This window comes from Oryctolagus cuniculus, chromosome 21 (assembly GCF_051225735.1).
Source record: "Oryctolagus cuniculus isolate XC-2025 breed Fujian yellow rabbit chromosome 21, ASM5122573v1, whole genome shotgun sequence".
Taxonomy (NCBI): Eukaryota; Metazoa; Chordata; class Mammalia; order Lagomorpha; family Leporidae; genus Oryctolagus; species Oryctolagus cuniculus.
Window position 1 is genome coordinate 14,162,401 of NC_142887.1, and position 23,497 is coordinate 14,185,897.

Consider the following 23,497-nt stretch of genomic DNA (forward strand, 5'->3'; position numbering starts at 1 on the left):
GCAGCTGCCGGCTCAGCCCAGCGGCGGCCGAGGAGGAAACGCTGGGATCAGAGGTGAGGCTCCTCCCATCCAAGGAAACGAAACCAGCAGCTGTCCAGGCTCTGCTGCACACGGGAGCCCGCGGGGCAGTTGGGCCATGGCTACCTGCAGCAGGATGGAGCTCGCCAATACCCCAGCCCGATTTCTGGACAAGTTCATCGAAGACCATCTCCTGCCGGACACCCGTTTCCGCGAGCAGGTCAGGGAAGCTGTGGACATCATATGCACTTTCCTCAAGGAGAGGTGCTTCCGAGGGGCCACCCACCGCATGCGGGTCTCAAAGGTGGTGAAGGTGAGTGTGCGGCGCAGAGAGCGAGGGAGCGGACACAAAGACCCCCGTGCAGACCGGGGAGGGGGGCTGGGGGGGCGGAGCTGTCTTTGGGGCTGGTGGTGTGTGACTGAGCCACAGCAGACCAGTAGCTACAGCTTGACAAAATCGGTCCTGGGGGAGTCCTGGGCCCCCGGGGAGCAGCATGAATCCTGTGGGGAGCAACCCGGACTAGACTAAGTTACTCGAATTAAGACTTATTCTATGCATCTGCTCTCCCACAATATGGCGCTGGGAGAGAAGAAAACAGCTTCTACGCAGCTGCCTCCAGTTCAGCCAATAAACTGTAGGACTTGCTCCTGATTGGAGGAGAGCAGCGTACTTGGCGTGTGGGCAGCCGAGTTAGCATTGGCAGAGGAGGACTATAAAGGAGGAGAGAGACGGCATGCACCAGGAACATCTAAGGGGAACATCTAAGGGGAACACCTGTGCAGCCCCCCAGAGAGCCGGCCGGCAGTGTGCCGCTCCCCTGCGGAAGTGGGGAATGTGGCCAGGGGGAACTGCCCTTCCACGGAGGTGGAAGGGACAGTAGCCAACCCGGGAAGAACCAGCAGCAAACCCGGGGAGGGCCGAGCAAACGAAAGAACAGCGCAGGGTCCTGTGTCGTTCCTCCACGAAGAGGGGGAGCGACATAATGGTGCCATGACTCGGATAGGAAACCTAGGACGGATAGGAAACTTAGGAGGGAAGAAACGGGAAGAAGTGGGAAAATATCGGAGAGAGAGACTAGCAAACAGCCTAGGGAAAAGCCGGACGAAAAAGGTGCCGGAAGAAGCTATTGAAAGCCTAGGCATAGACTCAGATACGGACTACGGGGGGAAGCTGGGAGAAATCTCTAAGGTCGAAAGCGAAAGTGAAAGCTAGAACAAACAGACTTGGATACGGACTGTGGGGAGAAGCCAGGAGAAATGAGGGAGGAGTATTGTTGGAGGAAAGCTTGGGGAAACATACCGGGTAGAGAAAAATGTTAGGGAAATGGAAGCCGCGGGGGGCAGGCCAAGGCGGAGACGAAAGCCACTTTGGGATTCTCAAGTTGGCCCGGGAATAAGGGGCGAAAAGTTGAAACCAGAAGCGGAAACGTAAGCCAGATTGGGATCCGTCTGATTAGCCCGGGGAGCAAAGGACGGGAAGCCAAATCGTGGGGCGGAGACATGAGCTGGGTTGAATTCGCCAGGCTAGCCCGGGGAACTTAGATTGAATGCTAGTGGCGGAGACGTAAGCCACGCTGTGTGACTCGCGGAGGCTGCCGCGCGCAGACAGATCGTGCGGGGCACAAGTAGATAGGGAACGCTGGGCTAAGTGCGAGACCGCGGAGTGTGCGCGCAAAGCCGAGCCGCGCAGATGAGAGAGGCGTGGGCTGAAGCGGCTCAGCCGGGAAGCCGCCGAGAAGCAGCCTCGGGGCGGGCGCCGGGAAGCCGTGGGGATAAGAGAAACAGAAGTTTAGAAGTAAAATGAGAAATAGGAATGCTGGTAGATAGAAGTAAAATAGGAGAAATAGGAATGCCCGGAGATAGAGAAATAGAGAAATAGAAAGGCCTCCCCACAATACTGCAATGAGAGAGCTTAGATTCGGTCTGCCTGATTAGTAAGGCGGTAAGCACCAGCGGGCAGCTCGACCAGAGTATGAGCTGCAGGTCACCGAAGATAGGCACGAATCAACACCAATAAGTCACCCCACAACATGGCAATGAGAGAGCTTGGATTCGGTCTGCCTGATTAAGGCGGTAAGCACCAGCAGGCGGCTCGACCAGAGTATGAGCCGCAGGTCACTGAAGACAGGCACGCATCAGCGCCTAAAAACCTCCTCACAACATGGCGAAGAGAGGACCCGGATTCGGTTTGCCTGATTGATAGGACTTGTAAGAACCTGTGGCAACTCTAGCAAGCAGAGCAGAGTGTGTGCCGCGGGGCACCGAAGACAGGCGCGTATCAACGCCAAAAATAAAAAGAAAGGGGGATCTGTGGGGAGCAACCCGGACTAGACTAAGTTACTCGAATTAAGACTTATTCTATGCATCTGCTCTCCCACAATATGGCGCTGGGAGAGAAGAAAACAGCTTCTACGCAGCTGCCTCCAGTTCAGCCAATAAACTGTAGGACTTGCTCCTGATTGGAGGAGAGCAGCGTACTTGGCATGTGGGCAGCCGAGTTAGCATTGGCAGAGGAGGACTATAAAGGAGGAGAGAGACAGCATGCACCAGGAACATCTAAGGGGAACATCTAAGGGGAACACCTGTGCAGCCCCCCAGAGAGCCGGCCGGCAGTGTGCCGCTCCCCTGCGGAAGTGGGGAATGTGGCCAGGGGGAACTGCCCTTCCACAGAGGTGGAAGGGACAGTAGCCAACCCGGGAAGAACCAGCAGCAAACCCGGGGAGGGCCGAGCAGACGAAAGAACAGCGCAGGGTCCTGTGTCGTTCCTCCACGAAGAGGGGGAGTGACAGAATCCCTGTGCTCTAAGGCACTTCTGACTCGGAGGTGGGGAGACGGAGCCCCGCCCTGGTGGGCGCCTTGTGGGCCAGGCTGGGTCTCCCCATCTCTGACAGCTCAGGAACTCGGGCAAAGAATCTGGTTGAAAGCAGGTAGCACCTGCTGGCTGCGAGACCTTGAACAAGTCCCTGCTCTGTGCCCAGTGTCCTCACCGTAATTTCCCACACCTCCCAGCGTTGTGCGGGCCCCCCGCCCCGCACGAGCCAGTCTGGGGGGCAGAATAACACAGGGTGCTGCACAGAGCTCCTGGAAAAGGAATTCAAAGGTAAGCTAGAGGCTGGCATTTGGTCTCGCGGTTAAGGTGCCACTCGGGGTGCCTGCATCCACAGTTGAGGGGAGCTGGGGTTCAGGGCCTACCCCCGCTCCAGGGTCCAGCTTCCTGGGAGGGAGGCAGCGGCTGTGGGTCCCTGCCACCCACACAGGGGCCTGGACCATGGGCATTTGGGGGAACAAACTACTGTCAGCAGTTCTAAATAAAATTCAATGCATATGAATTAATTTTCTAAAAGTACCTTTGGGTGCAAAACAACTTTTGAAATGCACTCGTAAATTTCTCATTCTATGTGTTTGTCATGAACTTCTCGAAGGACCTAGTCAACTGTTTCAAACTTTCTTGCACCAAAATGAACTGATCTTTCAATTTTTTTTTTTTTGACAGGCAGAGTGGACAGTGAGAAAGAGAGACAGAGAGAAAGGTCCTCCTCTTGCCATCGGCTCACCCTCCAATGGCCGCCGCGGCCGGCGTGCCGCGGCCGGTCAATTTTGTTTTGATGGGATTTTTTTACACTGTCACTGGGACCTGCTTCCCCATGTGTGAAATGCAAACTCATAATAGCAGCACCTCACTCTTGGGGTCATATGGGCAGTGGCTGGGCTGGGCCATGTTAGTGGCTGCTCCCTTCTCTTTATTTGGGAAGGCTCCTCTCCCTGCACCTGATTATCCTTGTGGCCCTTTTCCAGGGCGGCTCCTCGGGCAAAGGCACGGCCCTGAGAGGCCGATCGGATGCTGACCTGGTCGTCTTCCTCACGAACCTCACGAGTTTTCACGAGCAGCTAGAGAAGCGGCGTGAGTTCATCCGGGAAATTCGCTCGCAGCTGAAAGCCTGCCAGAGAGAGAAGATGTTCGAAGTGACGTTTGCGCTGACGCAACGGTCCAACCCCCGCGTGCTCAGCTTTGAGCTGCGCTCCCTCCAGCGCCAGCAGCAGGTGGAGTTTGACGTGCTGCCTGCCTTCGACGCCCTGGGTGAGTGCCCTGGGCCTCCTCTGTTTCTGAGCAGAAATCGCGCATGCGTTGAGTTCTACCCACTACGGCGTCCCTGGAGCGCAGGTGGAGGGAGGGAGGGATTTTAGGGTTCCTTGTCCTAATTAAGGTTCTCATCCTTCACTCAAAGTGCCACATTCGGGGGCCAAGATTCCATTAGAACACGTGTTCGGCTTGCTAGTTCTTTTTGTGGCAAAGCGTGCTGATTTTACCTTTTGAAACATCGATTTGGCCTAAAGTTCCTGCTAATATCACCTTTATTCCGACACATAAGAAAGCCTCATTCTGGGCTATTTACGTAGATAGCCCAACCCTCAGCATAAGATATAGATGGCTTAATGTGTATCTAACGCACACACGTGCACAGCAATGCTTACATAAGACATCAGGCTCTGCAGAGCCTGGCACACAGCAGCTCATCAGAAATGAGTTCCCTAACATACGAGGAGGCACCTCAGGCCACCACAGTCAACTCACGGGGAAGAGTTTTTGGACTATTTTAGGTTTTCAATTTTTTTTTTTTTTTTGAGGGCAGCACAGCGCCCTCTATCGGACACTGTGAAAACTGCTACTATCAAGTTGTTCCAACAGAACTACTCCGTAAAGGGGACTGTTAGGGACTTACTTGGGCCTAGAGGAGCCATAAAAATATATATATACATATAATGCAGATAGATGCTCTAAAGACACCAGGAAGTGAGCAACTTCAGCATTGTCTCCTTTGTGCCAGGTCCTGTGTGCAGGGGTACGAGGTGGGGAGGAACAGGGATGCCAGCAGGGGGCGCTGCAGGGCCCCGGGGGCGAGGGAGCCGGGGCGCTGGGGAGCGCAGAGGCTGAGACCCAGGAGGGGCTCGGGCTCAGGGGAGCCGGTCCCGCAGGCCCTGCCATCTTGGCCACGGTCTTCTCGGGGGCGCCGTGGGCCGGCACGAGCAAACGCGTCCTGAGATCCGCGTTTCCGTGGCATGGCGCTGCTGACTGCGGTGCGGAAACTGATGGGAGGAGAGGCAGCGCGTGGCGTCCGGTGGCTGTGCACCGAGCAGGGGCTGCAAGCCAGGCTCAACGGCAAACGCTTCTGCAGCATTCCGTCGAGCACCGCGAGCGACGCGGACGCGGCCTGGCGCCTCCTAGGCGAGCTCGCGGCTGTGTGGCCATCACCGCGTGCGCTTACACAAACCCAGCGCCCCAGCTCACCACCCAGCAGGGCTAGGAGCCAGGAGCCGAGGGCACAGCCCGGCACTCCCACGTGGGTGGCAGGGAGCCACCTCCCAGGGTCTGCACTCCTGGGAAGCTGGGGCCGGGAATGCAACCCGGACCCTCCGGTGTGGGACGCAGGCGTCTCAACCCACTCCCCTGCGCACTGCGCTCTGACCTGCGCGGCACTTGAGTTAGGCCTCGAGCTCTGACATCACAGCGAGATGACGTCACTAGGCATCGTTTTACGGATCACAGACGGCGAATACGGAGTGGTGTTTGCTGGGATAAAAACTCACTGGGATGCTGCAGTGAATAGGAAAGGCGGGGGGTGGGGGGCTCTTTCAGACAGGGCCCCTTGGTCGAGGCGGGAGTGAGGAGCGGGAGCCAGGGCACACGGACCTCCCCGGGCCAGCACGGGGACGTGCCTTTCCAACCAGAGTCGTGGGAAGCGAGCAGTCGGACCCCAAGAGACCGCCCCACGTGCTGGGTGGAGAAGCCTGAGGAGGTAGCAGGTGCTCCAGCCCAGCAGGGAGCAGGCGCGGAGCAGCGGGGAGGGAGGATGGGGGGGGGGGGCGGGCCTGAGGCTTCCTGGCCTCGGGTCTGCAGTGAGGGAGAGGTGGAGGCAGAACCCCAAGACCAGCCGCGGGCCCCGCCCCACAGGTCACGTGACCAGAGGCTACAGGCCACGCCCCCAAGTCTACGTGGACCTCATCGAGGAGTGCACCGCCCTGGGCAAGGAGGGCGAGTTCTCCACCTGCTTCACGGAGCTGCAGTGAGCCTTCCTGAAGCAGCGCCCCACCAAACTCAAGAGCCTCATCCGCCTCGTGAAGCACTGGTACCAGAGGGTACGGCCGGCGCGGGCGGGGAGCCGGGATGCGGTGGCCGCCGAACTCAGGGCAGTGCCTGGTGCGTAGAGGACGCTCCGCAGATCACTGCTGGCCCAATGCGTGCAGGCTGCGGCCACGCACGTGCACAGGCACACGCACACGTCCCCTGTCTCCCCTGTTTCTGCGTCCCTTCTCCTTACAGCGCTGTGGCGCGCGCAGTGGCTAAGCCGCCGCCTGCAGGGCCAGCATCCCATACGGGAGCCGGTCCGAGTCCCTGCTGCCCCAGATCCAGCTCCCTGCTAAGGTTGCTGGGAAAGCAGCAGAAGATGGCCCCAGGGCTTGGACCCCTGCGGCCCACATGCTGATTCTGGGCTCCTGGCTTCAGCCTGGCCCAACCCCGGCCACTCCTCTCCGCCCTTGTCACCCGAAAGCAATCATGGGTGTGGCTACAGAAGAGGGCAGCAGGCCGAGTTCAGCCCGCGGGCAGTGCACTCTGGGAAAGCTGGGCAGACCCGCTCTGTGTTCTCTCCTCTCAGTGTAAAGAGAGGTTTGTGAAGAAGCCACTGCCCCCGCAGTACGCCCTGGAGCTGCTGACCGTCTATGCCTGGGAGCGCGGGAGTGGCGAGACAGAGTTCAACACAGCCCGGGGGTTCCGCACTGTCCTGGAGTTGGTCACGCGTTACCAGCACCTGCGCATCTACTGGACAGTGTACTACGACTTTGCTGACCCCAGGGTGGGCCGCTACCTGGCCCAGCAGCTCGCCAAGCCCAGGTGCCCCTCCCCACACTGCTGAGCCTACACCCAAGGGAACCCCTGCATGCGGCTGCCGCCCCATGGGAACAGGGCCGGCGCGGGGCGGGGGGGCTGCCTCCTGCCATGCTGGGTGCTGGACACCGGCACCCGCGTGGGAGCCCCCTCCCACCCCGTGAGGCAGGCATTACCCATCCCATCTTCCAGGTGGGCAAACTGAGGTTCTGAAGTTGTCTGAAACCCTGCAGAAAGTGGGAAGGAGCTTGCCCAGACCCTAACAGAAAGCGAGTTAAATGGCCGGCATTTGAACTAAAAGATCAGGCGCGCCGAGCCCCCACCCCACCCCGAGCAGGGCCCCAGTCAGCCCCTCACTGCCTCCGTGTGGCACTGCGTTTCCAGGCCTGTGATTCTGGACCCGGCCGACCCCACGGGAAACATGGCCACCGGGAACCGAAAAGGCTGGCGGCGGCTGGCACAAGAGGCAGACGCTTGGCTGACTCTACTATGCTTCCAGAACTGGGATGGCTCCCGGGTGTCCTCCTGGGACGTGCAGGTGAGAGCCCCCGCCCCTTCGCTGTCCCCAGGCCCCAGCCCCGGGGGAAGCGGCCGTTCCCGTGGTCCCAGGCAGGGTCCTCACTCCACGGAGGGCTCCTGGCATTGTAGGGTATGTGGAGGGTGGCGGCGAGCAGCAGTGGTGACCACTTTGTGGGCGTCTGCTTTGGCCAGGACGCTTCAGAAAGTGCGTGGGGAAAACGGATGGAGAGCGTGAGTTTATCTGGGCATTGATTTTCATAATGCTCATTTGCCAGGACTGTGTTGAGGCCCGTGTTCACTGCCACCACAACAGCCCTGTGAGGTGGGCTTCCTGTCCCACCGCCTCACCGCTGGGACCAAGGGGCTCAGGAAGAGGAAGTCCCTGGCGCAAGGGCAGCTGAGGGCGGGAATGCATGCATTCCGTGGATGCCTGAGGTGGTACTAGGGTGTGCCTAGCATCGCCCCCGCGCTGCACCTGCCGCGCGGGAGACCAGGGCAGCTGAGTGACAGGGCTGTGTCCCACAGCTGAGTAGGGGCACAAGACCCCAGCTCGGGTCTCTGCACTCTCAGGGGAGGGGTCTTTCAGAAGCACGGGGTCCTGTGCACGGGCGCACAGGGGACAGTGCCACTAGAATCAGGAGAGGAGGCCCCGGGGCGAGGCGGAAGGGGATGGAGGTGGAGCGGCTGCCCCAGCCAGCCTGGGAGCCGCGGTGGCCATGCAGGCTGTCCCACAGCAGATGGAGGTGGCCCAGCCCTTCCCGGCTGCTCAGGGCTCTGCGCTGCAGGTGGGCAGCTCGGCAGGTGCCAGCCCTTCCTCCAAGGGGCCCATCACGGGTCCAGTATGAGATGCAGCCCCCGAGTGGGAGGCCGGCTCCCCACCGTGATCCTGTGTCCCACCTTTCAGCCCGAAGTGCCCACAGCTGCTGGACAGGCCAAGGACAGCGGGATGTTAGCCATCCTTTGAGCGCCTGCACTGGGCGGCAGGAAGGGCTCCGACCTCCAACCTCCCCAGACCAGCCCGACGTTTCCCACACATCCCGGGCTCCCGCCCCCTGCCCTTCCCACACCCCTCAGCCCTCTTCCCCAACACAAGTGCCCTTACCCCAAGCCGAGGACATCCTACGACAGCGTCCTCAGAGACGATGAGAGAAGTGGAGAGGAGGGCGGAGTCTCGGCTTTGCTTCCCTGCTCTGCGCCCCGTGGGAGGGCCAGGGCCAGTGTATTCGCTGCACCAATAAAAATCACAGTGATTGCCACGTAGCGGTGTTTATTAGCTTCGAGGCACAGAGACAAGAAGCGTAGGTTGGTGTGTGTGCGTCTTCATCGATTCAGCTAGCATTGTGCACGGAACACCTGCTCTGTGCCAAGCATTGTTCCGGGCATTGGGAGTGCGGTGACGAGAAAAGTGGACAAAAGTCCCTGGCTCATGGAACGTTAACATTGAACAGCTCAGGAGTCCTCCGACTCTCCCAGCTGCTAACAGTCCTGAGACAAGCGGCCTGGGGTCATTCTGGTCCCTATCTCCAGGGAAAATTCTAGAACTGGGGCTGGTGTTGTGGCGCCACTTGGATTGCTGGCATCCCATGGGAGCTGGGTTGAGCCCCAGCACCACCACGTCCTATCAGCTCCCTGCTGATTGCTTGGGAAGGCAGCAGAGGATGGTTCAAGTCATTGGGCCCCTGCAAGACCTGGAAGAAGCTCCTGGCTCCTGGCTTCGGATTGGCTCAGCTCCAGCCGTTGCAGCCATTTGGGGAGTGAACCAGAGGATGAAGACCTCTCTCTCTCTGCCTCTGCCTCTGCCTCTCTCTGTCTGTAACTCTGCCTCTCAAATAAATAAATAAATCTGGAAAGAAGAAAGGAGAGAGGGAGGGAGGGAGGGAGAGGGAGAGAAAGCGTGCTCTTCTTAGCTGAGTGACAGTGGTCTGGTTCCTCCACACAACCGCTCCTCTGGGTGATTCCAGCATCCCTGTGGGGTGTGTTTTACTATTATTCTGATCACAAAGGAGGAGCCCCGGGCTCCACACGGCTCGGGCACTTGCTCAGGGTCACCTGCCCTTGGACCCTAAAGCCCTGTATCTCCATCACACGGTCCTCACGCTCCTTCATCCATGGAGGTCTCCTGTTTTCTCACTTGGGTGGCCATGGCAGCCAGAAGCCCCCCCTCACCCATCCACAGGCAGGAGAACATGGACGCCCCTGGCCGCCTGGACCCTCATCCAGCCGCTGTCCCACCCCCGAGTCCCCAGCGGCACCCACACTTGGTTCTGACCAGCTTTCTGGGCACCGTGCAGAATCAGCCCTCGCACCCTCCATGTGCGTAGGGAAGTTCTGCGTGATGGTTGCCCGGTGTTTCCCACGTGGGTAATCCACGCGCCGTCTTTGGAGAGTGTTTCACACTCAGAAACACGGAAATGGCACTGCAGGAAGCTGACCGAGCAAGCGGTGCGGTGGTTCAATGTGTGACTTAGCCGTTAATTCAGGCGCCGCCCACCTGGAGGCTTCCATCCGAAGCAGGACACTCTGGGATGGCTTTTGCAAAGGGCTCTATTTGGTTTTTTTTTTCTTCTGCAAATGACATGAGCTTGCTCCAGAAATCCAGGAGTTTGCGTTCTAATTCCCCAGCTGGGGACTGCCATCAACTCCACTTGGCATCCCGTCCCATGGTTTTCAAAAAGATTTTTTCATTTGCTTGGAAGGCAGAGCGGCAGAGAGAGGGAGAGACAAAGCGAGAAAGGGATCTGCCACCCGTTGGTTCACTCCCCGCATGGCCACAGCGGCTGGGGCTGAGCCAGGGTAAGCCAGGAGCTTTGGACATGGGTGGTAGGAGCCCAAGTACATGGACCGTCCTCTGCTGCTTTTCCAAGTGCATTAGCAGAGAGCTGGCTCAGAAGTGGAGCAGCCAGGACTGGAACCAGCAGTGTCCGTATGGGATATAGTGTTGCGGGCTGTGGCTTTAACCCCCTGAGCCACAGCGCCGGCCCTGTGGTGTGTTGACTCCCAGATACCAAACCTGTGGATGATAGGGCCACACTTAGTGTAGATTTGCACGGATAGTAGTGAAACCGACCTGCTTATTAACATTTCTGAATTAATAAGCTGTGTGGGTTCTTGCCATGAATTCAGAGAATTCTGAACATTGGTTCAAATAGACCAGGCAGCATGGTAAGTTTTTTAGGCTCTCTATTTAGTGAGAGAAATACAAAGAAGAGTGGGGGCTCTCTCTGTCTAAGGGAGAAAGGGAAGTCTACATCCATACCAAGCAGAGAGCAGGCCAGCAGCCACGTTTGGTTAAGAGCAGTCGCAAGCAGCTTGGCACGCGCTCTGAAGGCACGGGCAGCAGGGGCAACCAAGGGCAATGACAGGGAGGAAGGGTGGGGCCCACCTTGTGCCAGGCCGCTTAGCCACTTCCAAAGGGGTGTGGTCATGTAGCCTGAGTGGCAGGTGGGCCTACAGGTGGGGTCACTCAGGGGCGTGGTGAAGGCGTGGTCTTCCAGCTCACAAACACAATCTGTTGTATCCTACCCGCCTGCCTACATCATAGAGCCCAATGTAGAGTTTGCCATGTGTGTCTGGAACGCGCGGATGGAGCAATTTTAAAAACTGCCATTGAGTCCGTGTCTGGCTTGGTCGCCAGCTGCTTTGTTAAGCCCATGGATACCACACATGCCCATTGCTACAGATGAGGGAGTTGAGGTGGGGGGGGGCACAGACTCGAAGTTGCCCATCTGGTGAGTGACAGCACTAAAACAAGCCCTAAACCGTCACCGGCAAAGTCTGCCCTGATGTCCCCGCGCCTCCTTGTCTACTGCACTGGAACCTGCCGCGGCTGGACAGGAGTCACCCTGGGAATCCTGCAGTGCACCCCCAAACTTCCACCGAGCTGAGGGTGCAAAAGAATCCAGTTAGGAAGCCTGCAAAGGAGGGGGTAGGAGAAGGAGGAGAAGGGGGAGGGAGAGGGAGGGAGAGGGGGATGGGGAGGGAGAGGAGGAGCAGGAGGAGAGGAGGGGGAGAAGGAGGAGGGGGAGGAGGGGAGGAGGAAGAGAAGAGGGAGGGGAAGGAGGAGGGAGGGCAAGGGGGAGGGGGAGGGAGGGGGAGGGGATGGGGGGGAGGAGGAGGAGTGGGGAGGAGGAGAGGAGTGAAAGCGGGGAAGGGAGTGGAGGAAGGGGAGGAGGAGGAAGAAGGGGAGGAGGAGGGGGAAGAGGAGGAGGAAGGAGGGAGAAATGAAACTGGAGCGAGAGGAGGAGACGGGAGAAACGAAAGCGAAAGCGGGCGGCGGGCCCGGCGGCCAGAGCGCTCGCGAGCCGCCATGGACGTGTACCGCACGCCCGCCGCCGCGCTGGACCGCCTGGTGGCGCGCAGCCTGCAGCCGGACGGCGACTTCGCGGGGCCGGCGCGGCGCGCCCTGGGCGCCCTGCTCGCGGCCCTGCGGGAGCGCGGGGGACGCGGGGGCGCCGCGGGGCAGCCGGCGCTGCGGGTGCGGAAAAGCGTGCAGGTGAGCGCGGGCCGCGGCTGGGGAAACTGAGGCACAGCCGGGCCGCGTGAGGAGCCCAGGCTGGAAGGGGTTCAGCCTGGATCCGCATCCAGGCCTTGCGATGCCCGCATCTGCCCCCCAGAGGCGGCTCTTCGCCCGTCCATCCCCTGGCCGCCTCCCCGGGCAGGCCTCTGTGCCTGAGCCCGGGATGAAGCAGGCGCCTGCCGCTGGCACAAAGCGCGGTGGACAGGAGTGGGTCGTGAAATGACCCCTGTCTCACTAGTCCTCACCTCCAGTGAGGTCGGGGTGATTGTCCCCATCTGATGGATGGAACAACTGAGGCTGCGCGTGGTTCAGCTTCTGTGCCTCGGGATGCCCTGGGGGGTGACCCCTGGGGTCCCGGGGTGGATGGAGGAAACCTGAGCGGGGTGAAGATTTGGAGCTTGGCTGGGGAGGGGGTGAGGACAGAGCCCAGAGCCCCTGAGTGGTCTCCTCCTGGAGAGGGGGGCAGCCTTGCAGCCTGGGAGGGTCTCTGTGCCCCTGGAAAACCTGGGACGGAGCTCACACTTGGGTTCAGCTGCGGCCCTGTGGTGCCCGGAGGGGAGCAAGGGCCCCCGCTGGGGTCTGCAGGCGCTGGCCCCTCACTGGTAGGAGGACAGATGCCAGGGCTGGGGTGGGCTGGGGGGGGACGAGCCTGGGGCTTCCAGCTGGAGGAGAAAGCAAAGACAGGGATTGTGACACCCCACAGGGAGCCCCACACGTGCGTGCACACACGTGCGCGCACACATGCACAAACACACACGTGTGTGCATACACATGTGTACACATGCATGCATACACATGTGCTCATGCAAGCACATATGCACACTCACACATACACTCTCGCGTGCACACACACAGCAGGGCGGGAGAAGGGGCCTCTGCCCCTCCCCCCAGCATCATCCCCAGACACCCCAGACACACGGGATCCCCCGTGTAGACGCGTGGATGGCAGTGCGTGTGGGTGAAACGGCGCAGGCGCTGCCGTGTCTTTCCGTGTCACACAGAGAGGAACACAGGGCGGCAGATGGGGCGAGAGCGCCCGCGACTCTTCCTTGGCCCAAGTTTGAAAACCTTCATAATGAAAAGCTGTGCAGAGCCGGGAGAGAGCAGCCTGGGCTTGGGCGTCCGGAGCCTGGCTCCTTCCTCTCCCATCTGTGCGGGAGGGGTTGTGAACAGAAGACCCCTGCCCCGGGGTTCCTGCCCCGGGGGTGTTCGGGAGGCTGAGCGCGGGGATGGGGGAGCCTGGCCTGGGCACTGCTTTGCACCTGGCCCTGAAGGGACCGGCATGGTCGGCATGGTCGCTGGGACAGTCAGGGGTCCCAGTGTGAGATGAGCCGGCCCCCCGGGGGTTTCAGTCCCATGCTGGCGGCTCCAAGCCCCTCTCCCCATCTGTCACCGCCGAGGGCGGGATGGGAGTGAAGCGGCAGATGACGGGCAGCAGGCGCCAGCGACGCTGGGGAATCTGCAACCTTCAGGCTGGACGCCTGGTAGGGAGAAACACCCGTCAGAGAGGCCCAGGCCCAAGCCAAAGTCCCGGGCACGCGTCCTTGCGAACCAGAAGCTCGTGGCCACAGGTTCAGTATTTTTAGTTAATTGTCAACTTTTAAAAGGCCTAGATTTACATAGGAAAATTGCTTGTCTTGCAAACTTACACCTGGCTGCCAGAGCCTACTGCAGTGTGGCCACAGTCCCCACCCAGCCCACAGGCCCCACGCAAGCTGCCTGCCAGCCCACATGGGCGCTACCCTGGGCGGACACGGAATGCTGAGTGCTCGTCTTCTTCCTAGGGAGGCTCCTGTGGCCGGGGCACAGCCCTCAGGGGTGGCAGTGACTGTGAACTTGTCGTCTTTCTCGACTGCTTCAAGAGCTTTGAAGACCAGAGGGCCGGCCGGGCGGAGGTCCTCCGGGAGCTGCAGGCGCTGCTGGACGCCTGGGGGCGGGAGCCGGGGCCGGGTCTGAAGCTGGAGTCCCCCGTGCAGGCCACGGGTGGGCTCTTGCGGTTCCGACTGGCAGCCGTTGACCTTGAGAACTGGATGGACGTCAGCCTGGTTCCTGCCTTCGATGCGCTGGGTGAGTGGGGTCCCCGGCCCAGCGCAGGGTTAGGAGCGAGCTCTTTGGGAGCAAGACTGGGCTTCCGATTCCGGCCCTGCCACCCACCTGCCGGGGGAGAGAAGGCCAAGCCGCTAGGCCCCTGTGCGCCTCTGTGGATTGGGTTTGGACCAGGTAGAGGCCAAGAGGACCCAGTGCTTCCCGGATCCGTGGGCCGAGCATCAGCATCAGGGCTTCGGCAGCCAGGGATGCAGCGAAGACCCAGGAGACTGTCGCACGGCCAGTGGCAGGGGACAAGGCCAGAATCTGGCCAGACCTGTCTTTTATCTCAAAACATCCATGGGACTGTGGCATTCTCATAATACGCCTGTGCTGGAGCTAATGTCTTCTCAGCATACGTCGTTACGTGCCACCCATCAAAGGAGGGTAGACAGCAGCGGAGTGGACGTCTGTCTTGTGGTTTCCGGATCGAGCCGCGCTCATATGCGGAATGGGTCTGGAATCGCTGGCGCGTGATACGGGTCATTTTGAGTGCTTGCTGTTATTTTTTTATTTCTGGCTTTTACTTAATGATTTATTTGAAGGCGAGTGAGAGAGATTCCCCCTTTCTCTTGTTCTGTCCCCAAATTCCTGCAACATCTGGGGCTGGGCCAGGTCCAAGAGAAGAGCCCAGAGCTCAGTCCAGGTCTCCTGGGTGGGTGCCAAGGACCCAGGTTCGTGAGCCGCCACCTGCTGCCTCCCAGGGTGCTCAGTGATAGGAAGCTGGAATTGGAGGCAGAGCCGGGACTTGAACCCAGGCACTCGGTATGGGGTGCGGGCGTCCTAACCACTGAACCTCCGTCACTGCGCTTCACTCTGATGCTCTCGGGGCTAGCCACACTCCCCAGGCCTGCCACACCTCCCGGGGCCATCAGAGCAGCCGCCGGGAACCGTGTAGCCCTCATCCACAGTGCGGAGGCCCGGAAGTGGTTCAGCTGTCTGGTTTTGTTCAGATTGGGAATATTTGCCCAGACATAATGAGACACCTTAGGGATGAGACCCAAGTCTAGACACAAAACCCAGCCGGCTCCGGGCGCACACATGCCGGCCGCCTGACCCCGGGGCAGAGGGCGGGACTTGCTGTGCCTCGGCTTCCTCACCTGTGCAATGGGATGAGGAACTGTGTCTGCCTCTTGATTGTGGTGGGGTGGAGCGAGAGCATCCCGGTGAGCCTGCAGCACAGCTAAGCTAGCAGCTAGGGCTCCAGAGGTGCGTGGTGGCGAGGGCGCGGCGCCCGGCCGTCCTTGTCCTCTCCCTGGTACCGGGTATGGGAGGCTCCAGTGGAAGGAAGATTTCCCAGGGCTCAGGGCTGCCGGTGTAGCCCTTGGGGTCAGCCTAGCCGCAGAAAGCGAGGGACCCTCCCACTGCACTCGGGGGTGCGGCTCTTCCTCCCAGCTCCCCCGCCTCCCGGGACTCGCCCCCTCTCGCCCACACCGGCACTGCCCTCCCCAACTCCCAGCTCTTCCCACCGGCAGGGCAGCTCGGAGCTGGCGCCAAACCCGAGCCCCAGGTCTACTCCGCCCTCCTGGGCGGCGGCTGCCAGGGGGGCGAGCACTCGGCCTGCTTCGCGGAGCTGCGCCGGAGCTTCGTGAACATGCGCCCGGCCAAGCTGAAGAACCTCATCCTGCTCGTCAAACACTGGTACCGCCAGGTAACAGCACTGGGGAGGGGCTGGGGAGGGGTCTACGGCTGCTTTGGTGGTGCTCCTGGACCGGTGGCTATATTTCCTAATTCTCAGTGGCCACTCACATCCTCGCCCCAGGAACTACCTGTTCACGTCCTTGGCCACGGTTGTTTTCCTGAGCGTTATCTTCATGTTGATTTGTCGAAGCTCTTTATATATTGGAGTGCAAATTCTTATTCCGTTTACGTAATGCAAATGTTTTTCTCCACGTCTGTGGCTTGTATGGTGGCTTTGTTTAAAAGTCATTGTGCTTCCTGCTAACGTGTATCCTGGGAGGCAGCCAGTGGTGGGTCAGGGGCTTGGGTCCTCGTCACCCACCTGGGGGACTCAGACTGGGAGCTGGGCTCCTGGCTTCAGCCTGGCCCAGACCCAGCTGTTGTGGACATTCGCGGAACGTTCTAGCAATGGAAGATCTCTCTGGCTGTCTCTCTCTCTCTCTCCTTTTCAAATCAATTAAAAATAAATCAAAGTCATTTGTCACAGAACCTGTTTGAATTTTACTGTAACCAACTATATGACTGTTTTCTTAAGTGATTTGTTCTTTATGTATCTTTTTAAAAAGATTTATTTATTTGAAAGGCAGAGTGACAAAGAGAGAGGGAGAGGCAGTGGCAGGGCCTGGGGCAGGCTGAAGCCAGGAGCCTGGAACTCCATCCGGGTCTCCCACATGGGTAGCAGGGGCCCAAGCACTTGGGCTACTGTCTGCTGCTTGCCCGGGAGCATTAGTAGGGAGCTGGATGGGAGGGGGAGCAGCCGGGACTGGAACCGGCACTCGGGCAGATATGGGATGCCGGTGTCGCGGGCAGCGGTGTAACCTCTTTGTGTACCTTTTTTTTTTTTTTTTTTTTTTTTTGACAGGCAGAGTGGACAGTGAGAGAGAGAGACAGAGAGAAAGGTCTTCCTTTGCCGTTGGTTCACCCTCCAATGGCCGCCGCGGCCAGCGCGCTGCGGCCGGCGCACCGCGCTGATCCGATGGCAGGAGCCAGGAGCCAGGTGCTTTTCCTGGTCTCCCATGGGGTGCAGGGCCCAAGCACCTGGGCTATCCTCCACTGCACTCCCTGGCCACAGCAGAGAGCTGGCCTGGAAGAGGGGCAACCGGGACAGAATCCGGCGCCCCGACCGGGACTAGAACCCGGTGTGCCGGCGCCGCTAGGCGGAGGATTCGCCTAGTGAGCCGCGGCGCCGGCCCTCTTTGTGTATCTTAACAAGTCTTTCCCTTCCCTGAGTTTTGAAAGCAATTCTCCCATGTTTCCTTCTGAAAGCTTGCTTTTCATAGGGGCAGGGCTCTGGCCTGTCTGGGACATTTTATGTCCGGTCGGAGGCCCTGGGGAGTGTGCACAGCTTGTGCCGGAGATGGGGGCGTCTCGGGCCCCTGGGTGGGTCCTCCCATTGGAGCACGGTTGGTGAGAAATCCTGGCTGAGCCACTGGTGCCGGGTGACCCAGGGCAAGCTCCTGACCTGCCCTGCGCCCCTGGACTTAGACGCGGGTGGGAGTCTCCACGTCCAGCCCAGGCCCTTATGTGAACACGGGTCTCCAGGCTTCGGGGAATGTTAATAGCCAAGAGCTTGATTTTAACTACAGGGGCCGGTGTTGTGTTGCACAGGGTTAGAGCACACATCAACTCCAGCATCCCACAGGAGTATCAGTTCAAGTTCACTTCCAAACCAGCTGCCTGCTGATGCGCCTGGGAAAACAGCAGACGGCCCAAGTCCTTGGGTCCCTGCACCCACATGGGAGACCCGGATGGAGTTCCAGGCTCCTGGCTTCAGCCTGGCCCAGCCCCGGCTATGGGGGCCATTTGGGGAATGAAGCAGCAGATGGAAGCTCTCTCTCTCTTTCTCTGTAACTATGCCTTTCAAATACGTAAATAAATCTCTTTTTTTTTTTGACAGGCAGAGTGGACAGTGAGAGAGACAGAGAGGGTCTTCCTTTTCCATTGGTTCACCCCCCAGTGGCCGCCACGGCTGGCGCGCTACGGCCAGTGCACCACGCTGATCCGAAGCCAGGAGCCAGGTGCTTCTCCTGGTCTCCCATGTGGGTGCAGGGCCCAAGGACCTGGGTCATCCTCCACTGCCCTTCCAGGCCACATCAGAGAGCTGGACTGGAAGAAGAGCAACCGGAACAGAATCTGGTGCCCCGACCGGGACTAGAACCCCGGGGTGCCAGAGCCGCAGGTGGAGGATTAGCCTATTGAGCCGCGGTGCCAGCCCATAAATAAATCTTAAAAAATAAAGAAAGCAAAGGCCAACCATACTCTGCCTTGGTCAGGTGTTGGTGCATCTGTGCACCGGGCTTGCTGGATTCCCCAAGGAGGGGACAAGTGGAGGCAGTGGTGCTGCCGGACGCCCTCCAGCCAGCGGGGCCCCTACAGGCAATGTCCCCTTCCAAGTTGCCCTGCTCACCCAAGACCTAAGGGGCAGAGAGACAGCCCCTCCCTGGCCCATGGAGATCCCAGTATAGGGTGCAGAGAAGTGGGGGTGTTGGGGACAGGCAGAGACATCTGCCCCTGCTGCAGGTGGAAGCTTGAGTACCGGTGCCCTTCTCATTGGGTACCAGGCTGTTGTCTCCTCCAATCAACCGTCTGCTGGAAGCCCACACTTGCCGCACCTGCATGTGGGGGATGGGTAGCAGCTTCAGATCCCTGCTGTCTTCTCTCCGCCTGCCTGCCAGGTGCTGGAAACTCATAGCTTTTTCTGCCACTGCAGCCGGCAGCAGCGAGGGCAGGGAGAGAGGCCAGGTGCCTTGGGAATACAGGGCCTGTCCCTGGGGAGCTGACTGGGTGCTCCCTTCTCTTCCCGCCTCTCTGAGCCTCTGGCCCCGCCCTTTTCCAGGTGTGCCCGAAGGAGGCTGGGGAGGGGACGCTGCCCCCGGCCTACGCCCTGGAGCTGCTGACCATCTTTGCCTGGGAACAGGGCTGTGGGAAGGACGCCTTCAGCCTGGCCCAGGGCCTCCGCACCGTGCTGGGCCTCATCCAAAGCTATCAGCAGCTGTGTGTTTTCTGGACCGTCAACTACGGCTTTGAGGACCCTGCTGTCAGCCAGTTCTTGCGGGGACAGCTTAAGAGACCCAGGTACATGCTAAGATGCCACCGGCCGCTCTCCTGCGCCTGGGCCATGGGTGACAGGGCGCTCACAACCGTGGCGTAGGTGATGCCAGCACAGGGCTTGGGTGTGGGCCAACACTGCACGTGCATCCTCGGATTTGTGGGGTGTGGCACCTGGGAGATTCTGCTAAAAGTCACCAGCGTGGGGCCGGCCCTGTGGTGCAGCAGGTAAAGCCACCATGGTGATGCCAGCATCCCATACGGGCACCGGTTCCTGGCACTGGCTGCTCCGCTTCTGATCCAGCTCCCTGCTAATGCACCTGGGAAGGCAGCGGAACATGGCCCACGTGCATGGGCCCCTGCATCCACGAGGGAGTCCTGGATGGAGCTCCTGGCTCCTGGCTCCCGACTGGCTCAGCCCTGACTGTTGCAACCATCTGGGGGTGGAAGATCTCTCTCTCCCCTCTCCCCCTCCCTCTCTCTCTGGAACTCTGCCTTCCAAATAGAGTAGCCTGGGGCCTGCCCAGCCCCCCAGGTCTTATGCGTGGGCATTTCCTGCTGTACGAGATGCACTTGCAAGTGGCATGCTGCATTCCAGTGAGGCCCCCACCAGAGGAGCACCCTGAGCAGTGCCCCAAGTCGCTCTCCGCATCAGCTCTGCCCCTCCTGAGATCTCCCTTCAGCACGGGCTTGCCTGCCGCTGACTTCCTTCTCAAATCGAGTCCTGGGGATCTGGGTGTGCACCTGTGCGTGCAGCTGGCTCCTGCCTCTTCAGTGCTGTATCGTATTCCACTGAGCAAGCTCGCCCCACTGTCTTCCGTCCTGTCACCGGCGGACGCTGCGTTGTCTCCAGCTTGGAGGGACTGCGGACACAGCTCTTTCAGCCTTGCTTGTGTTTTTTGGTGCACACATGCACCTGCTGCCTATATGAGGGGTGTTCAGGAAACTCATGGGAAATATGTGTTATAAAAAACTATGCATGGATTTTGAATTTTTTGCCCAAAATGAGCTTCTCTCTCTCTCTCTCTTTAAAGATTTATTTATTTGAAAGGCAGAGTTACAGAGAGAGAAGAGACAGAGAGAGAGGGAGGGAGGGAGGGAGAGAGAGAGAGAGCGAGCTTCCATCTGCATTTTCAGTCCCCAAATGGCTGCAACGGCCAGAGCTTGGCCAGACCAGAGCCAGGAGCTTCATCCAGGTCCCCCATGTGGGTGGCAGGGGCCCAAGCACTCAGGCCATCTGCTGCTGCTCTCCCAGGCAGATTAAGAGGGAACTGGATCGGAAGTAGAGCAGCCAGGACTGGTGCCTGTATGGGATGCTGGCACTGCAGGCGGCAGCTTGCCCGTGATGCCACGGCACGGGCTGTAAGCTTATTTTTTAATTCCATTTCCACAAAGCTTTTGAAGTACCCTGGTATAGTTAGAAATATAATTGCTAAGTCACTGGCTGTGACCCAGGGTCCCCAGCGTCTAGTGCAGCCAAGGTCAACACCACGGCTCCAAGTTAATGTCTACAGCAGCCCTCCAGAGCGGCAGTTGTCCTTTTCCTCATTTTGCTCAGAGAAGGCAAGCCTCCTCCCCCAGGGCACACAGCTCGGAGGCAGCGGAGTCGGGACGGGAGCCCCCGTCTTGACCCTCCGGCCAACATCCTTGTCCCTCTGGGCTTGCAGGCCTGTCATCCTGGACCCGGCTGACCCCACGTGGGATGTGGGTAACGGGACGACCTGGCACTGGGAGGTGCTGGCCCTGGAGGCCGAGTCCTGCTACCACCACCCGTGCTTTCTGCAGGGGACCGGGGACCCTGTGCAGCCCTGGGAAGGGCCGGTGAGCGGGGTCTCCCTGGTGCTCAGCGGAGTGGAGTGGGATGGGGGTGGGGGGGCCGCAGGCGGGTCTGACTGAGCCCCAGCTGACTGCTCGGAGGACGGAGCACCCGCGTCTTCGGGCAGTCTCCTGCTTCCCTAGGAAGGCACCTGTCCCTGATCCCCATGAAGGTGCCCCGTGGGCCGGCCGTGGCCTGACTGCGCCCAGGGAAGGGCCAGGCAGGGAACAGGCAGACCTGGAGACCTCTGCCCCTGAGTGACCCAACGCCTCCCGCCACCACCCAGGGCCTTCCACGTGCCGGGGGCTCCGATTTGGGCCACCCCATCCAGCGCGACCCTGGCCAGGGGACCCCCGAGGACGGCGAGAGACTCGACGCCATGCACCCGGGGCCCCCCCGCCCAGCTCCGGGCCCCTCAGAGGCAGCCCCGGGTCCCAGTCCGAGTCCGAGTCCAGCGGGGCTGGCCATGGACCTGGCTCAGATCCCCTCCAAGGAGCTGGACCGCTTCATCCAGGAGCACCTGAAGCCGAGCCCGCGATTCCAGGAGCAGGTGAAGAAGGCCATCGACGCCATCTTGTGCTGCCTCCGGGAGAAGTGTGCCCACAAGGTCTCGAGAGTGAGCAAGGTGGGTGGGGCAGGGCCGCGCCGGTGGGCCCAGGGCGGAAGCCCGGCGGGAGGGGCTGCCACAGCACCAGTCGGCGGCCGGGAGCCTTGGAGATGGCTCCTGACTTGGGGTGCACGTCCATCCCAGCCACAGCTCAAAACCCCGCCGCCTGGCCTCGCTCCCACACCCCGCTTGCCTGCAGCTGGGCACGATCTAGGTCTTTATTGAGGCCCCAGTAATTCACTGTGCACTCAGCTAGAGTGAAAAACAGCCAGTCTCCTGTCTGCCATTCTGAAATCCCAGTATGGTTGAGTCGGGCACCAGGTGTGTACGTAAGCCCCAGGCTTTTGTAATGGCTTTTTAAAGCCCTTGTCACAAGAACGAGAGCCGTCCTGTCCCCGGGTCACACGGTGACCTCCAGGCCTGTTGGCTGTGGCCCTGGGCACCCCGCACCCCTCACCAGCCCCTGGCTGCTCTGAACACCGCCTCAATCAAGGCCTCCTGTCTGGCTGTCTTCTCTTTCTGGAATGTTCTTCCTCCACCCACTCAGCTCTCTCCCTCCCCTCCTTCAAGCCCCTTCTCACAATCTGTAGTCGCCATCTCTGTGGCCCTCCCGGGCCCCTGGCCTGCTCTGTGTGCCTCTGCAAACACTCAGCATTGTTCTTTGGCCGGCCCTGCCTGCCTTCCACCAGCGAGGAGGTAAGTGGAAACCTCTTGGCCACTCACGCGTATCGTGGCTCGGCCGCCCGTCCGGTGATTCATTCGCGCGGCAGATATTCAAGTGCTCAGTAAACGTTTGATGCATCAGTGAATCAACCGTGGGTGGCTCCACCAAGACAGGCCGGCAGAGCACACCTGCGGGCCCGCTCGGCTGCGGCTTCCCTCTGTAGCGGCCGCACACATCTGGCCGCACACATCTGCCCCAGGTGCCGTGGATCGTCGCGCAGGTGCAGGCAGGCACAACCCGACCCACTGACAGGTGTCCGAGAGCCTGCAGGTGGGGCGCAGTCGAGGGGCTCCCAGGCTGAGCCCTGGCCTGGCCCCGAGGGTCAGCAGGCTGAGCCACGCTTCCTTCCACAGGGGGGCTCATTTGGCCGGGGAACAGACCTCAGGGGTGGCTGTGACGTGGAACTCGTCATCTTCCTCCACTGCTTCACTGACTTCACGGCGCAGGGCCCCAGCCGCGCAGAGGTGCTTGCGGGGATGCGGACCCAGCTGGAGTCCTGGTGCCGGGAGCCGGGGCCCGGCCTGACCCTGAAGTTCCCCGCGCAGGATGGTGCCAAGGCTTTGCGGTGCCGGCTGGAGTCCTCGACCCTAGAAGGCTGTGTGGACATTAGCCTGCTGCCCGCCTTCGATGCCGTGGGTAAGGGTGCCCAGGCCCCACGGGGCAGGGAGCGTGTAAGGGGGGAGGGGCTGCATCCTCTCTGTGGTCCTAAGCCTCCTGCTTGACCAAGCACTGAACACGATGTAGAAGAATCGAAATCATCACCACCAAATCTTAGCACAATTTCATGCTTTTAACTTTACAAAGATCCAAACTATGAAGTGTTTCAAGCATCACACACCCATGTATCCCAGTGAAGGTTTCTTTTTTTTTTTACATGTTAATAGTTCATCGTATCTACCTGGAAGATTTTCAGAGAATTTTTATATGATAATTTCCTCCCTTAGTTTAGGGGGTTTGCACCAGGAATGACTTCCCACCTCATGGAAGTGAATCCTAGCTCAGCAGCCGTCGGTGTTAATAGGCGCAAAGCTGTTGCCACTTTTTTTTTTTTTTTTTTTTTTTGACAGGCAGATTGGACAGTGAGAGAGAGAGAGACAGAGAGAAAGGTCTTCCTTTGCCGTTGGTTCACCCTCCAATGGCCGCTATAGCCAGCACGCTCCGGCCAGTGCACCGTGCTGATCCGAAGCCAGGAGCCAGGTGCTTCTCCTGGTCTCCCATGTGGGTGCAGGGCCCAAGGACTTGGGCCATCCTCCACTGCACTCCCTGGTCACAGCAGAGAGCTGGACTGGAAGAAGAGCAACCGGGACAGAATCCAGCGCCCCGACCGGGACTAGAACCCGGTGTGCTGGCGCCACAGGCGGAGGATTAGCCTAGTGAGCCGTGGCGCCGGCCTGTTGCCACTCTTGTTGCATGGGAGCTGTGTGGGCCACACCTGCACATGGATTTTTTTTTTTTTAAGATTTTATTTATCTGAGAGACAGAGGGAGAGGGAGAGGGAGAGGGAGAGGGAGAGGGAGAGGGAGAGGTCTTCCATCCGCTGGTTCATTCCCCAAATGGCCGCAACTACCAAAGCTGTGTTGATCCGAAGCCAGGAGCCAGGA

General features: G+C 59.9%; 2 protein-coding genes and 1 long non-coding RNA gene across 5 annotated transcripts in view; 2 read left to right on the forward strand and 1 right to left on the reverse strand.

The window, feature by feature from the left end:
* OAS1 (2'-5'-oligoadenylate synthetase 1) lies at positions 1-8,676 on the forward strand. The gene is given in 7 exon segments (XM_070066242.2): positions 1-331; positions 3,814-4,096; positions 5,969-6,153; positions 6,672-6,907; positions 7,286-7,439; positions 7,696-7,742; positions 8,325-8,676. Coding segments are annotated over 7 exon segments (1,149 nt in total). The 5' UTR covers positions 1-136; the 3' UTR covers positions 8,374-8,676.
* The window catches only part of LOC149119830 (uncharacterized), an 18,643-nt gene continuing 3,547 nt past the window's right edge, over positions 8,402-23,497 (reverse strand). Inside the window, exon 2 of the long non-coding RNA XR_016227069.1 lies at positions 8,402-8,646. This is a non-coding gene — a long non-coding RNA (uncharacterized LOC149119830). The remainder of the gene's footprint in view (positions 8,647-23,497) is intronic.
* Positions 11,624-23,497, forward strand: part of OAS3 (2'-5'-oligoadenylate synthetase 3) — a 24,780-nt gene continuing 12,906 nt past the window's right edge. Inside the window, exons 1-8 of one of the 3 annotated variants that reach the window (XM_070066237.2) lie at positions 11,624-11,912; positions 13,721-14,003; positions 15,497-15,672; positions 18,538-18,776; positions 20,417-20,570; positions 20,852-21,190; positions 22,250-22,360; positions 22,442-22,532. In XM_070066237.2, coding sequence (XP_069922338.2) covers positions 11,727-11,912; positions 13,721-14,003; positions 15,497-15,672; positions 18,538-18,776; positions 20,417-20,570; positions 20,852-21,190; positions 22,250-22,360; positions 22,442-22,532 — 1,579 coding nt within the window. In that variant the 5' untranslated portion in view covers positions 11,624-11,726. Of the gene's footprint in view, positions 11,913-13,720; positions 14,004-15,496; positions 15,673-18,537; positions 18,777-20,416; positions 20,571-20,851; positions 21,191-22,249; positions 22,533-23,497 lie in introns of those variants that run through there. The other 2 variants (XM_070066236.2, XM_070066239.2) reach the window with 2 other exon arrangements.